At 41.3% G+C, this 14,643-nt stretch overlaps 2 protein-coding genes across 2 annotated transcripts in view; both read left to right on the top strand.

Moving 5' to 3' along the window:
• The window catches only part of pik3c2a (phosphatidylinositol-4-phosphate 3-kinase, catalytic subunit type 2 alpha), a 57,250-nt gene that overhangs the window by 6,474 nt on the left and 36,133 nt on the right, over positions 1-14,643 (top strand). Inside the window, exons 3-4 of the mRNA XM_071911104.2 lie at positions 11,480-11,577; positions 14,268-14,428. Of these exons, the coding sequence (XP_071767205.2) occupies positions 11,480-11,577; positions 14,268-14,428 (259 nt within the window). The remainder of the gene's footprint in view (positions 1-11,479; positions 11,578-14,267; positions 14,429-14,643) is intronic.
• Positions 1-14,643, top strand: part of LOC139920982 (uncharacterized) — a 59,800-nt gene that overhangs the window by 24,521 nt on the left and 20,636 nt on the right. The window lies entirely within an intron of this gene.

The raw sequence follows: 14,643 nt of genomic DNA, 5'->3' as shown, positions 1-14,643 counted from the left end.
ATGTCCGGAAACATTATGAAGAATAGTACATGTAAGAAAGATCATGGAAATTGTCATAAACATGTCCAGTCAAAGTCAGTTTCAGTGTGTTGGCCCAATCTTCCCCTTGTGTGGGACTTGAAAGACGTACTTTGCCATTCATCAAAGGCTATTTGCCCAGTCTGTACTCCCAGCTGTGTCTTCCAGTTGTGGAATGTCTCTTTCATACTGGAATGTTGAAATGGTGTTTGTTTACGGTTGCCTATATGTTATGTCTGGGTTCTAGCCTGTGTTTGTTAGTCAGGCTACTGTGTTGTGTAACTCGAGCCTTTGAAGTTCAGTGTTCTTCACACACGTCCTTCTGCGCTCTGGCCTTTTTATCGGCATGTATTATGTCTGCAATCTTTTTGTGTGTGTGTGAGAGAGAGAGAGAATGAGATGGAGATAGTATGTGAGTTTGCTTGCTCCCCCTGGCAGCCAGCACCAGTGTTGGTATAAGCAGGAACAAGTCCATACAGCTCCCCTATGCCCCACGGCAGCTCATTTGACAAGCACCAGAATGGCCTAACAGCCCCCCCCCCCCCCCCCCCCCCGCATGAGTTGCTATGCCAACCCCCCTCTCATTGAGACTGAGTGTATTGGTCTGTATGTAGAGAGAGAGTGAGTCTCTAGCTATATGCTTTGCTATTTATATCTCTTTTGCACACTTTGTGAGTTTGCATGTGTTTGTGTGTGTGTGTGTGCATGAAGTTAAACTTTGTCATCGGCCACATGTGCAGTGGAAACAGAATTGTAGAACCTGTCATTTGCCAAAGTAGTTTATTCAGTATAGGAAAGACGGGGTGAAGACAGGCTAGCTACCTGCTAAAGTGGATAGCAGAAATGCCAGACTTAACAACTACAGCCAGAACTTACCATGATTTGACTGGTGGTTGATGAAGACTGCAAGCCCTGTGTGTAGGCTGACCAGTTGGAGACATTGGTGTTGAGTTACAGTCCAGATCTAGACATTAGACACCTCCTTACCTCTCTGTAAAAGCTTAATGAAATCTGCTCCAGCCCATCTATCCATCCTGCACTACTTGCTCACACACAGTGCAAGAACCTAACTTCTTCACCTACCGGCCTCAGCAGCTGATGGATGCAAACACTCACCAGCCGCTTTTACTATTTTCATACTAAATATGATTTTTAGAATAGCGCAGCACCTACAGATGATGCCTTGATGTGTTCAAACCCACCATCCATAGCCAAACTTTGGCTTGGCATTTAGCTTAACAGTAGGAAACAGTTCAGTTTTGAAGAATATAAAACAACCTCTTAGCCAGGTACCAGCCAAAGCTGATATAAAAGTGGACACACCAGCAACAGTCGAAAGTGACTGTTGCTGGTTGTAATTTCTTACCCTGTTGTTTCACTTGTAATAATCTGGCCCGAGCACAATTTTTTTTCATTCCCATTACTTCCAAGATGAGTGTTTGGATGTCTGTAAGTCATCCTGGAGTTGCCAAGCCTTGTTGTGGTTGGCAGAGTGTACTGTAAGATGTGGCCGCGTGGGCAGAGGGGTGTAAAATGGAATAAATGAGTTTGAACTTGGAGACTTAGTCAGAACTAGGCTATCTGCTGCAGAGTATCCCTCTCTCTTACCAGCCTCTCTCTGTCTGTCACTCTGTCTATCTGTCTCTACCTCTATATCTGTCTTTACCTTTCTCTTGTTCACTCTGTTTCTCTCATTCTCTATCACTTTCAGTCTGTCTGTTACGGTCTCTCTTATGCCCTCTGTCTCTCATTCTCCTCTTTCACTTTCTACTCTTTCCTCTGTCTTTATCATCTCTCGCTTTGTCTCTCTTCCTCTGTCGCTCTACCTCTTTCTCTCTACCTCTTCTCCACTCTGTCAGTCTCTCTCTGTCCATTCATGTTTCTGTCAGTCTCTTTGGAGTTGACTGCCTGTAGTCTCTGGCTGCTAATCCCTTGCTTTGGCCCTTGGATATAAAGCGCTTGGTTCGAGATAATCAGCAGTCAAACAAATAGCGCTATCTGCAGCGCAGCCGTCATGCCTCACAGCACCGCCGCTTGTTCAGGCCTGGCTCTCACTGTTTGCAGCGCAACACTCTGAAAGTTGATGCGTCACTTTCAACACATCGGTGCATCTGGTTTGCGACAACACACATTCATGTTACTTTTCCTCACAATGAAAAAAATATCACAAATATGCGGGTATGGTTACACTTGTTTCAATGTGACATTTAGCATCCGATCAGGTCATGTTGCTCATGTCAAATGTTCAAAACCAGATGGGGAAATGGTCAGGAGGATCACATTGAGATCAGATGTGTACATAGTTTGGACTGAATCCAGCCACAATGTACATATATATATATACGAGGTGGAGAGGGATAGTGTGGGAAAAAGTAATGCAGACACAGATTTTAATAAATGCATCCACAGGAGATGCATAACAGCAATTTCAGGCTAAGTGTGACTATACAGTGATGTGATCTCATAAAATCAAATCTCAAAAGTCACATCAAAATGACAGATGTAATTGTAGCCTGTGTTGTCTCAAACTAGACACACAGATGTTTCAACAGATGTGCTGAAAGCGACACATCCTTTTTAAGAGTGAAACAAGATTTCACTTGGGTTAGAACAGTTTGATTTGTTTTTAGTATGCATACTTGCATAGGACCTTTATGGTTAACTACCAAAATTTGTTCTTAGGACAAAACTAAGAAATCCCAATTCATTTCATTTTAAAAAACTAGTCAAACAATCACTCTTCTAACACATCTACAAACAAAGTAGATAATTATAATGTTATTTAAATGATATCTAATTAATGTTGATATTATATCTGTATCTAGAATCATACTTATTAAGAAGTATATTTGCTTGTTTGAAATGATAGATATTTAGAGCCTGAATGCTGCTGGTGCTGCATCCCTATTGAATTATTTATATTTTACATTAACTTTTGAAAGCACTTAGCTGATGCTCTTATGCAGTGCCACTCACAATGAGTGCAACTCTAGAATAAGCTTCAATTCCTATATCACCAACACTGCAAGCAACTAATGGTAAGGAGTGCAAGTGGCAGAGCCCCAACCTTGACAATAGATGGATTTCATTGTCTGTGGCTGTCATTTGATTATAATCACCTGTAAATTTATTACAGTCGTTTGTTATTTTCCTACCAAGATGGCCGTGTGGTCATGTAACAGAATACTATGAATAGTCCAAGGCTTGCTGCTGCTTTAATGGCTTAGTTTCATTTTTAGTCTGTAGCTTAGTACTGATGATGTACAGTATGAGTATGAGTACTTATTATGATGATAGTGATTATATAATGAGCCAGATAAGCCAGTTATCTAGATTACATTTTTAGTACTAGTGTTAAATCACAGACACGCACACAGACACAGTGAAGTATTTTGCATGTCGCTCATGGCAGATAGATTAAGCATGTGTGTTCTAGCACCACTCCTCTAAAAAGCCATGTAGGCTGATTACGCAATTTTATATGAACATGTGCCATGATTCGAGATCACTGGCTGTTTAAAACAGGAGCATATATGAATGTTTCCAGTGGCACAGCGCACCGACTGAAGACGCCGTCTGCTCTCTCCTTCCTCCACCGACTTCCAGCTGCTCTTTAACATCTTGCACACATCCATACCGTCCCACTCCAAACTCTGCCCCATTAGCTTTAATTATCCTGTAATTACACCTTAAGCATATGTATGTCATTGCACCACACTTAACACTCTCTTAATTTTGTTCCACCATACGGATTGTGGGGTTGGAGGATGTTGCAATGCAGTGACACGGCCGGTATGGATTCCAGTTAACCGCATGACTCACTGGGCAAATAGCTCCACGTCTCCTAACCTTTGACATTGTTTACTGGCAACAAACAGGGGAAGCATTGTGGAAGATGTAGTGAGGAAGCAGGTAGAATCCAGGCCCTGATGCAGATAATGAAGACCTTGGGAACAAGTGTTAAAGGAATACGCTGAATGATTAAACCTTCTGGCAAATACCACATCATCGTGTGCCAAGAGTGGGAACAATTTCATCTAGTATGTTGAGTGTTTAATGCACTATACAGTGTTTTTGAAGTGATGCAAAGCTAGCTTATGCTGTCCACTAAACATAAACACACGATTAGCAAGCGTCATGGCAAACTCAACAAGTACTGGAAACTATTCCCAATCACACAATGGCAAATTGATCAGGGAGCTTATTTGACCAAAAGTCTGTGTGTCCCTTTAACCACAATCTTTGTTGAAGCCCTGAATTTCAGTTTATCGTAAGAAGTGGGAGGTAGACAGAGAGCAGTCACTTCCTGATCGAAAGAGGAAGTTGATTTGTGTTTTCAATGCAGCTGGTTCCTCTGATGCAAACCACTGAACTTCTCACAGACACTTGATCTCATCGATCAGGCTGTATCCAAACAAAAGCGTTTGGAAACCCTTGTTCATTTATGCAGCGAAAAAAAAAGCATTTTAGCTGGCAGTTGGAGAGAGTGCTGAGCATTCAAAACCCATTAAAATGCCTCTTTCATTTTTTTCAAGTGTTGGATCAGCATGTCAGCATCTCTCTCTTGTGTTTTCCACACAAAGTAATATTGCTACATGAAGCCTAGAACGGCTAGAACAGATTTGGCCTATACTAAGCGCAGGTGGTTTGCAGATTGTTCCCGTTCTGAATAAGAGTCTCGGTTAAATGCCTGAAATGTAATGAAAAATAATTAACGGTTTCCTTTGATAACGGCTAGAGTTTGCTATAGTCTACTGTTGTTGCTTGTTGTTATCGGTAAATTTTGATTATGGATAGTAAGTTTGAGTAGTCCACAGTCCTCCGGGCTTTTGCAAGTAACCAGCCATCATTTGTTGGCGCTTCTGAACTCTAAAAATCTTGTCAGTTGGTGAAATAATGAACTTTTTTCTGGTGAATATGTGAACGCTTCAGCCACTGTGTCCGGTGGAGGTTTCCTGTGGACGGGCTGGGGCAGTTTTCATTAGTCTTTCACAGAGAGGTAAGGAGGTGTCTGATGTCTAGATCTGCACTGTAACTCAACACCGATGTCTCCAACTGCTTGGAATTACAAAGCCACCAGCCAAATGATGGTACGTTTTGGCTGTGGTTGGTAAGCCTGTCAGTTCTACTACCCCGCTGTGTTCAGTCCGGCTTTCCTGTGTGTCTGTCGGACAAAAAGTTTGTTTTTTTGGAACCACAAGGTTTCTCTTGTTCTGCTGTCTATGAAACTATAGACCCACGCAACTGTATTTTTTTCACCAATGTACCAAAAATGGTTCTGCTTTTTCTAATCTCTGACCTTGTTTATTTGCAGTAAGCATGAAAAGCCTGGAGATGTAGTGAGGAAGCAGGTAGGCCCTGATTCAGATAGTGAAGACTGCAATAACAAGTGGCATAAACTGACTTTTCAGTAAATATGCTCTTTGATCAACTCATTATCTTATGTCAAGTATGAAACATAAAATGATCTTTTGCTTGCATGAGATTTCTAAAAGAATTCCACTTGCCTTTTCCACAGAAAATGTAGCTCTGAATGGCTCCCAATTGCTCCTAAAGTAGTTTTAGCTAGTTAGTTTAGTTGATTTTTTTGTTAGTTTAGTTTATTTACCCTATGATAAAGTGGAAAAGTGATGTGATTACAAAATAAACATTGCTAGATGCTACAAGGACGAAAAAAACAAAAAACAAAACACATAACAGAGATACAAATTATTACTGTCTGCAGATGGAAAATAACCCACAGCACTTGTCCGGCCTCCAGACAAACAAGAGACACAAACAAACAAAACTACAACCAAAAAAATCAAGATGACCACAATAAAAAAAAACCATGGAGACAAGCTAAGCCTGGATTGGATAATAGAATCTGAAAGACACCAGAGGCAGAATGGTGGAAAACTGTGAGTCTTCAACCTCCCATAACTGCGTAAATCCATCCCACTGGTGGTGTTACCACCTAAACCTCTCCTAAAGCCAAGGTAAACCCGTGGATCTGGGTTTATCCCAGATCCTGGTCTAGCCACAGACTGCTGGGTTTACCTGCTGCTGACCGAGGCTCAGTCCCTCTCTCTAACACAACCTGCAACTGGAGAGCAGATTTCTAAAACGCTATACATCCATTTAAGGAAAAAAAAAAATCTCTAAAAGTTCTCTAAAAGTCCACTCTGTTTAAAAAGGTTATCAAATGGTCAACCGAGGAGTTAAGTTGCCTCCTATCCTTTAAAAAAAAGTAACATTTGTTTACATTTTTTGTCATCTACCATTTTGTAGGAGTAGGGGTCACTTGTTTCAAAATTGTTGATATCTCATTCTTGAGCAATACCTGCCTGCCTAAGTAATCTAGGACACCCAGAGCAAAAAACACACTTTTTTTTCTATACTTGAATCTTGCCAATACAGACATTTGTCAGGAGAGATTAATCAGGGCTTCCCGCACGGTTGGAAAGTATGGAATGATTTGTCTTGGGAAAAAAAAATCCATCCTGAGAAAGTGAGAAATTCCCCACGAGTTGAGTTGCTTGACCCTGAAAAAGACTACAAGCTACTATCATATAAATTATTCGCCTCAATTCTAAGCTGTAAAACAAAGAGGGATAAATTTGATGTACTGTATGTAAAAATGTAAGTCTGAAAATGTGTGAAAATAATAAGAGAGATAAACCTTTATTGATCCCTGTTAAGAAGTTGGGTCATTTGCAGCAGCAAATAGTAGCAGGATACCGCAAAGGACAATGGAATAGAAATAAGTTGAGACAAAGTAAAAACAAATAAATACCGTATGGGAGTATACCATAAAAATAATAATGGAATACCTGTAGTATGAAATACGTTGTAAAAAGTCAATATAAATATAATATATGACAAATGAGAGGGAAAAAAATAGGACATCAACATGTGATAGAGCACATAAACAGGATGTGCTGTAATATCACATATATCTTGTTTTTTCATCTTCATAAATGTGCTGGAACCCCGATTCATGTCTAAAAATCAACTTGTTCCAGACGCCTCGAAGTTGTCGAGCGAATCTTTGTCATGTGACCTTTAAACGGTCACATGACAGCATGGAGTAGAGGAGCAGAGAGGGGAGCGTTCACAAGCAGGCTGATAAACGCGCAGACAGACAGAGAGACAGGATGAAGGATTAGTCAACGTGTGAATCATATGAAGCCATTCCCATGCCTTCAGGCACCAGGAGCTCTGTGGCCGGGTCCAGTGAAACCAACGGAGAGAAACAAAGACGGGCCTGTCCCACTGTACAGCCCGCTGCGTGCGTGTGTGTGTGTGTGTGTGTGTGTGTGTGTGTGTGTGTGTGTGTGTGTGTGTGTGTGTGTGTGTGTGTGTGTGTGTGTGTGTGTGTGTGTGTTTTGTAGCGTGACGGTCAGCTAACATGGCCTCATTGGATTATCTGGCCGTGTTTGTTTTTGATGAAGCGATCCTGACTCAAAACATAAACATCACTAATGCTCTCTCTCTCTCTCTCTCTCTCTCTCTCTCTCTCTCTCTCTCTCTCTCTCTCTCTCTCTCCATCTCCATCTCCATCTCGTCCCGTCTGTCTCATGTTCTCTCTGTCTGTCTCTCGCTCATCCTGTCTCTCCCTCACCTCTCTCTCTCTCTCTCCCTCCCTTACCCTCTGTTTTTATCTCTCTCTTTTCCTTTACTTTTTCTGTCTCTCTCTCTCTCTCTCTCTCTCTCTCTCTCTCTCCATCTCCATCTCGTCCCGTCTGTCTCATGTTCTCTCTGTCTGTCTCTCGCTCATCCTGTCTCTCCCTCCCTTTCTCTCTCTCTCTCCCTCCCTTACCCTCTGTTTTTATCTCTCTCTCTTTTCCTTTACTTTTTCTGTCTCTCTCTCTCTCTCTCTTTCTCTCTATCTCTCTCTCCCCCCAGTTTCCCTTCTCTCTGTCTTTGTTGCTCTCTCACTTTGTCTTTCACTCTCCCTCTCTTTGTCCAGGGTTCCTACGCAGGTGGAAAATGAAATCAAAGTATGGAAAATTAAATCAATGATTTTCCGGTCTTTGGAAATTGCGCAAAACATTTACCAGAAAGGAAATATTTAGCAAAGTATTTTTGCTCAGTCCTGATTAACATATTGTATTTATTATATTCATGTGTTAAATAGTTATAGAACCACTGACATGTCACACATTGTGGTATTTGTTGTGAACACTAATCTTCAATTACAGAGTGATATGGGCAAATTGACAGTTATATTACTCAACCGCTCACAGCATATTGAACTCTGACTGAAATCTTCAAAACGAATCAAGAAATTACACATTAAACACATTAAAGTCTGGAAAAAGCATGGAATTTCGAAACTGACATTGACGTAGGAACCCTGTTTCTCTCTCTCTCTTTCTCTCTCTCTCCCCCTCTCTCTCTCTTTCTCTCTCTCACTCTCCCTCTCTCCCTCTCTCCCTTGCTGTGAGATGCAGGTGGTTTGTAGTCAGGCTTGGCCTCCTTTCCCAGCTCCATGCTGACTTACAGATTTCTATCTGCTGGTGTTATGTCAGGTCAGCTCGCCGCTCTTAACAGATCTGTGCTCTTAGGGCCCCACAATTACGGCGTGGATGATCATCCTGATTAATTTACTGGATCACGACGATTAGTCTTAATGATTTGAAGTGCAAAATTATTTTCTGCATCTTATACCAACATCTTTGCTATTTTGAGCTACAGCAGGCATTTGAAATTAAATGTCTCACTATTGAGGATAAGGATGGGTGTTGAGGCTTAACATTCATACATGATATAATTTGAAGCATGAACATTCGTTTATATTAAAATTTCAATAAAAATGCTTCTGAATTCTGAGTGTCGGATAGGTCTTTCCTGGGAAAAATCCTTTGCCGCAGAAGAACTGAGTAGTTATCATGAGCAGCGATAGCCACCATGTCTGAACAGACAAAGAAAAGAGCGCCACCTACAAAAACTCAAACTTTATCAACAGAAAATCCAAGGAAAAAGACGTCACATTACAAGTGCAAAAACACCACAGAAATAAGCGCTTGGCACCAAAGATGTTGCAAAAATAATAAAATAACACAATGATGTTGGAAGTGTGGAACCATGTCCTTACATAGATACGGTTGTAACGTGTGTAATGTTGCTCCAGTGCTTACATACTTTTTCTTGTTAGGACAGCCTTTGGAAAATGCTCGAGGATAGTGAATTGTCTGAATTGCAGAGCAAGTGTTTGTCTTCCCACCGCTGCTCGACGACTCACTTGCTTTTTCCACGGGACGCATTCTGTTCCTCAGCGTGCGCAGCGTGACGACCACAAACTACTATTTGGACGTTCACAGGTCAAGTGAAATGATGCAGCTCTACAGGTAGACGCGTTACAGTCAAATCCATACCGTACAGCAAATTTACACTGGTGCACCTTTCATACTGTTAATACCGCTCACCCCAAAGTGCTCATATACCAATATTCTACCATTCTTAATTGTGGAAACCAAAATCGCAATGTACGTCATTATACATGCCGGTTTCTCCTTCTGTCAGATGTAACTCCACATTCCCCCTGGCGTCCCTTCACTGTCTCCCTGACTCAGCGCTGTAATCAACTTTAAAATCTTGCTGATGGTTCAGAAAGCTCTGCATGGTCTTGCTCCTCGGTATATCTCAGAACCTTTGAGCCCCTTAGGTCTTCTGATCTGGGGTTCAAACTAGAGAGAGTGATTGCGCTTTTGCTATTGCGGCCCCTAGACTGTGGAACAATGAATAATTCAGTAGTGTGTTGGATCAACAAAATCCACCGCCATTTTTAAAAAAATCGATTATAAAGACCCAGTTTTACTCTGTGGCCTTTTAGTGTGTCTGGTGTTTTGTCTGCATTTTTTAGAAATGTGTTTGGTCTTTTTTGTCTGTTTAGAAAGTTACAAAGTGCTTATAGTTGTAATAACGTAAGTCATCCTTCAGGAAGTTTTCTTAGTTTTCCGATTTCGTCGTCATTGCACATCAAAAGTCAGCCCCCCCCCCCCCCCCCCCCCCCGGGCTCATTAAAAAGCTCGGGGTTCAAAATCTCTGAGGGGAGGAATAAACTATTATTACGGCATTCCAAACATTTCTTTCACCCTCTCTCACTTTTCTTCCCTCCCCTCCCTGCAAATCCCTCTCTCCCTCTCTCCAAGCGGGGAGTGATGTCAGAGTCACAGATTTCCAACCCATGACTGAGCATTTTTGCAGACAGCGGAGCGCCTGGCGCAGGAAGGGGCGGGGCTCTTTCACTTCTCATTTCCTGTGCAACAGGAAGCGCATTCCTCGGCCGCTGGCAGGCAGACAGCAGTAGAAAGCCGAGTGTTACTGCCAGTTCCCGGCAGCAAGCCGGCCTCCAGGAATCTCGTAGAGTAATTCCTCAGGGAGCTGTCTCAGGGTTGTGTGTGTGTGTGTGTGTGTGTGTGTGTGTGTGTGTGTGTGTGTATGTATGAGAGAGAGAGAGAGAGATTTACAACTCTTGCAGCTCAGTTCGTGGAGTGGTTGTGTGTGTGTGTGTGTGTGTGTGTGTGTGTGTGTGAAAAAGAGATTTAATTTAAAAACTTGAATTAAAAAATTAAAATGATATATTTTACATAAATCATGAAGCTTTTGACAATGTAAGAGAAAGCCAGAGAGAGAGGTTTACAAATCTCGCCACTCGGTTTCGTGTTAGTGTGTGTGTGGGGTTGTGTATGCCAGAAAGAGAGATTTAATCAAATTTTAAAGCTTAAAAAAATTAAACCTCAATTAAAAATATCAATATTTTGCATATATGATGAAGTTTTCCATCATGTATAAGAGCCAGAGAAAGATGTAGGACTGTTACAACCCAGTTCCTGGAGTGAGCAGTTTGTGTGTGTGTGTGTGTGTGTGTGTGTGTGTGTGTGTGTGTGTGCGCATGCACGTATATGTGTGTGATTTAATCAAATCTTAAAAAAAATATTTAAAAAGCTTAAATTGTGTATTTTATGTATATCATGAAGCTTTTCACAAGAGAGACAGAGAGAGGTTTACAACTCACACACTTGCAGCCCTGTTGGGGTGTGTGTGTGTGTGTGTACATGTGTGATTCTTTTTGTCTAAGCCTTTGCTTCTAGTGACATGTTTATTCACTCAGTAGAATTCATAGCTCTTCGGTGTTTTTAATAAAACCGACAATCCCCAAACACAAATCACCATAAAGACCTTAAGCACAGCAGTCCGCAACCAATCATGCTTTTAACTGGGGCAAGGAGTTCATATAGGCTGGACACACAGTGTAAATGACAAACTAGACTCTATTGAAGCCCTGAAGGATGAGTCACTATGACCACACACACACACACACACACACACACACTCAGTCTCTTGCCTGTCTCTGCGTAGCCTACCTCTTTTTAAGTATGTAAGCATGTACTTGTATGTATTTTTTAATTTCCCTGACTCTGTGTGTGTGTGTGTGTGTGTGTGTGTGTCTCCTGGTCGGCCTGTGCTCCTGCAGGAGAAGGGAAGAGGAAGAGGCGTGACGAAGAACGCCGTCCTGGAGGAACAAGAAGCTCAGAACCTGGAAGTTGTCGCCTTCTGTGAAGACGTAGCAACGTAAGACGCCTCCGCCTCTGCAGACACACACCCAGTTTGTTTTTCTTACACATTGCAAATGAGTGTCAGGTGTATTTTCAAACAGTACTTGGATTCTGCAACTTTTAAGAGGTGCTGTTGAGAAGTTTCATTCTAGTTTCATTTTTCATGTGAAAAGTGCAACACCTAACCTTACAAAATGACTTCTGGCATTAAAATGAAGCTCACCATTGACTATTATGGATGTTCTTTGCTAGTTTGAGTCCATAATGTACAAAATTGTAACATTTTATAGGATTTAATTATTTGTGTTCTTTAGTTATTGAGGAACAAACATCAGGTAGAATTTCCTCCCCAAAAATAGATATGTAGCATTTTGGAATAAACTACTTTTCTGAGCATTTGCAGCAGTATGTACACTCAAAATAGATGCATTTTTGAACTGTGCATAAAGATACAGTACCTATACAACAGCCAAGTAATCTGATTGGCCAAAATGTTGGCTGGAACACTTTTTGCTGAACATTCTTGTGAATCTTTATGAAAAATGGAAGTGGTCAATATGCTTCCTAAGTGTGGCAACCAGGGAGCTAGTTAGTCATCTTTCTCCCTTTCATTTTGTGATTGTTATGTGGGCACACCACTTTGAAGAAAGCTATTTAGAGTGTACACAAGAGATGGTAACTGTTATGTAAAATCCATACTACCCCACACACCGTATTCTGCTGGTGTTTTGGGCAATTGGGTGATGCTGAATTGTCTTGTCCCTAGCTGCTATCATCCTTTTGGGTATTATATATGGTGGCTATATGGTGTATACATGCGTAGGGCTGCACAATTTATCAAAAATATATCAAAATCACAAGGCTGTTTTCTTTTCCTATAGTGAAAGGTTTTAGACAGCTTCCTAAATATGCAAAAGCTGTGCAAAAATCCTGTCCTGCAATTCAAATTGTATGCCAAAGAATGTCTTTAAATTTATTAAAGCAGAGCAAATTCTGAGAATTAGCAACTTATTTTCTCTCATCACAGAATTTGCAAAACATTTCTTAACTGTAGAAAAATAAATCATGCATAAAAGACTCTGCTCACATCTTTAGCATTTCATATGGCAACTGCAGTATTCAGCAAAAACTTAGTTTTGTTCCCTTTTTGTGCGGCACTAAGTATGTTTGTGTGTGTGTGTGTGTGTGTGTGTGTACATGCATGCATACATACACATAATTGCCTGTTTTGCGACGTTTCCCTGGCCTGTACAGAATCTCTCTCCAGTAGTTAGTTTTGGGTAGAGCGGTGATGGAGCCGCGCTCAGGGAATCCATTTCATTACAATAATACAGTCAGTCGGTCAACACACACACTACAAAGTTTGTAATGAAAAGGAACTTTGAGTCCCATAAGGATATAGATGGAGAATGAATGGCAAAAATAGTCCCGCTGCATAATCATCTTTTACTGTCCCAGCTATCCAGGCCAACAATATCACAGGATAAACAGCACAGATGCCTTACTGTGCATGAGGGCTATTTTAACTTGGCAAAACACTCAAAAATGGTGAATTACAGATGTGGTTTCATGTAGCCTAATCAATATTCTTATAATTGGCAATTTTTACTCGGTTTTGTGTATTTTATATATCCTTTTATCATCTCCCTCCTTCTTTCTCTCTCTCTCGCTCCCCTCTTTCCAGATTTGCTGTTATTCTCTACTGTACTGCCCATTATACAACTGGTAATGTCAGCCAAGTAATCTGATTGGTCTGAACTGCACTCCAAAACCATGCTAGTAATTCCCATAATTGGTTGCTATGCCAACTCTTGTGGTAACCAGAGAGCTAATTAGCAATCTTTCTTGTCCTCTGTCTTATAAAGATTTTTTTCCATTTGCTGGGTTGGAGTTCTGCTTTCCCCTAATGTGTTTTTACTGGCACAGCAGGCAAAAATGAAAGTGTCATATATTCAGTAATTTATTAAAATATAATGTTCATAATATACAATAGCAATATGACAAAAAAAAGTAAATAATTGATAGTAAATAAATTTGAAATGCATGATTTTAGTAAAATTCCAAAATATAAATTGGCCCTTGTAACCCTTGCTGTATTGGTAGATGAGGCACATAACTAACTGCTGATGGAAGTTTGTCTGTAAATGTAACCAGCAGTAAAACCCAGAGGGGAAGTTTCTAATGCTGGTAAGTCCATTCATCTGTCTTGCCAATCCGTTAATGGGACCTGATGAGCGGTTGTCAGCCAGACACTTAGCCAACACACAGGCTCGGTGCTGCCGGCTGTGTTTGGAGTAATTGTTGGTGCCTTTTAAAAATGAGTCAGCTCAGTCTGCCTTACTTGGCACAGGATTGATTCATTTTCAACTGAAGCAATCTGTTGCTTTCACAATGGCTTTTATTTACTGCTTTGTAAGCAATTTTTTTGGGCACTGGTCCAAATCAACATGTTACTTGCCCCGGGCCATTGGGCAACCCTAACTGTCTTACCCTGCCTTTGAAGAAAACTTCTCAGACAGTTCACATGCATTGGTAACCATTGTATGAAAGATACAATTAGGATGTTCTTCCCTGTGATTAAGGGTACTTGTGCTGCAGTAGGTGTGAGGTGCAGCAGAGTTGCACCTGTAATCACCAAGAAAGCCCTCTCATGCTCGCTGACATCTCATGCTTGCTGACTCTGACTCTGTTGTGATTTTCTCCCAGCCTGCGCACCAAGTTCCCCCACGGCGACGTGTCCACCAACCCCGGCTACGTCCTGAGCCCCGTCATCGCCCAGAAGGACGGCGGAGGCGACAACGGCTGCTCCGTCAAGGTTTCCATCGAGATCTCCGACTCCCAGGAGCCCGTGACCTTCACCTGTGACGGTAAGCGAACAGAGACCAAAACATCTGTCACCAGAACCTGGAGCTGCACAGTTAGATTATATTAGATTAGATAAAACCTTAATGATAGGGAAATTGGGTCATTGAACCAGCACATAATAGGACACAGCAAAGAAAATTAGGATATAAGAAGAAAGCAATTTCTTTCTGAAAGACAAAGCTTTTTCTGAGAGCTGTGCAGAATCCCTGTGTGTGTG

This window comes from Centroberyx gerrardi, chromosome 4 (genome assembly GCF_048128805.1).
Source record: "Centroberyx gerrardi isolate f3 chromosome 4, fCenGer3.hap1.cur.20231027, whole genome shotgun sequence".
NCBI classification, from domain to species: Eukaryota; Metazoa; Chordata; class Actinopteri; order Beryciformes; family Berycidae; genus Centroberyx; species Centroberyx gerrardi.
Note: the sequence above shows the minus strand (reverse complement) of the source record. Positions and strands in the feature narration are given on the sequence as shown.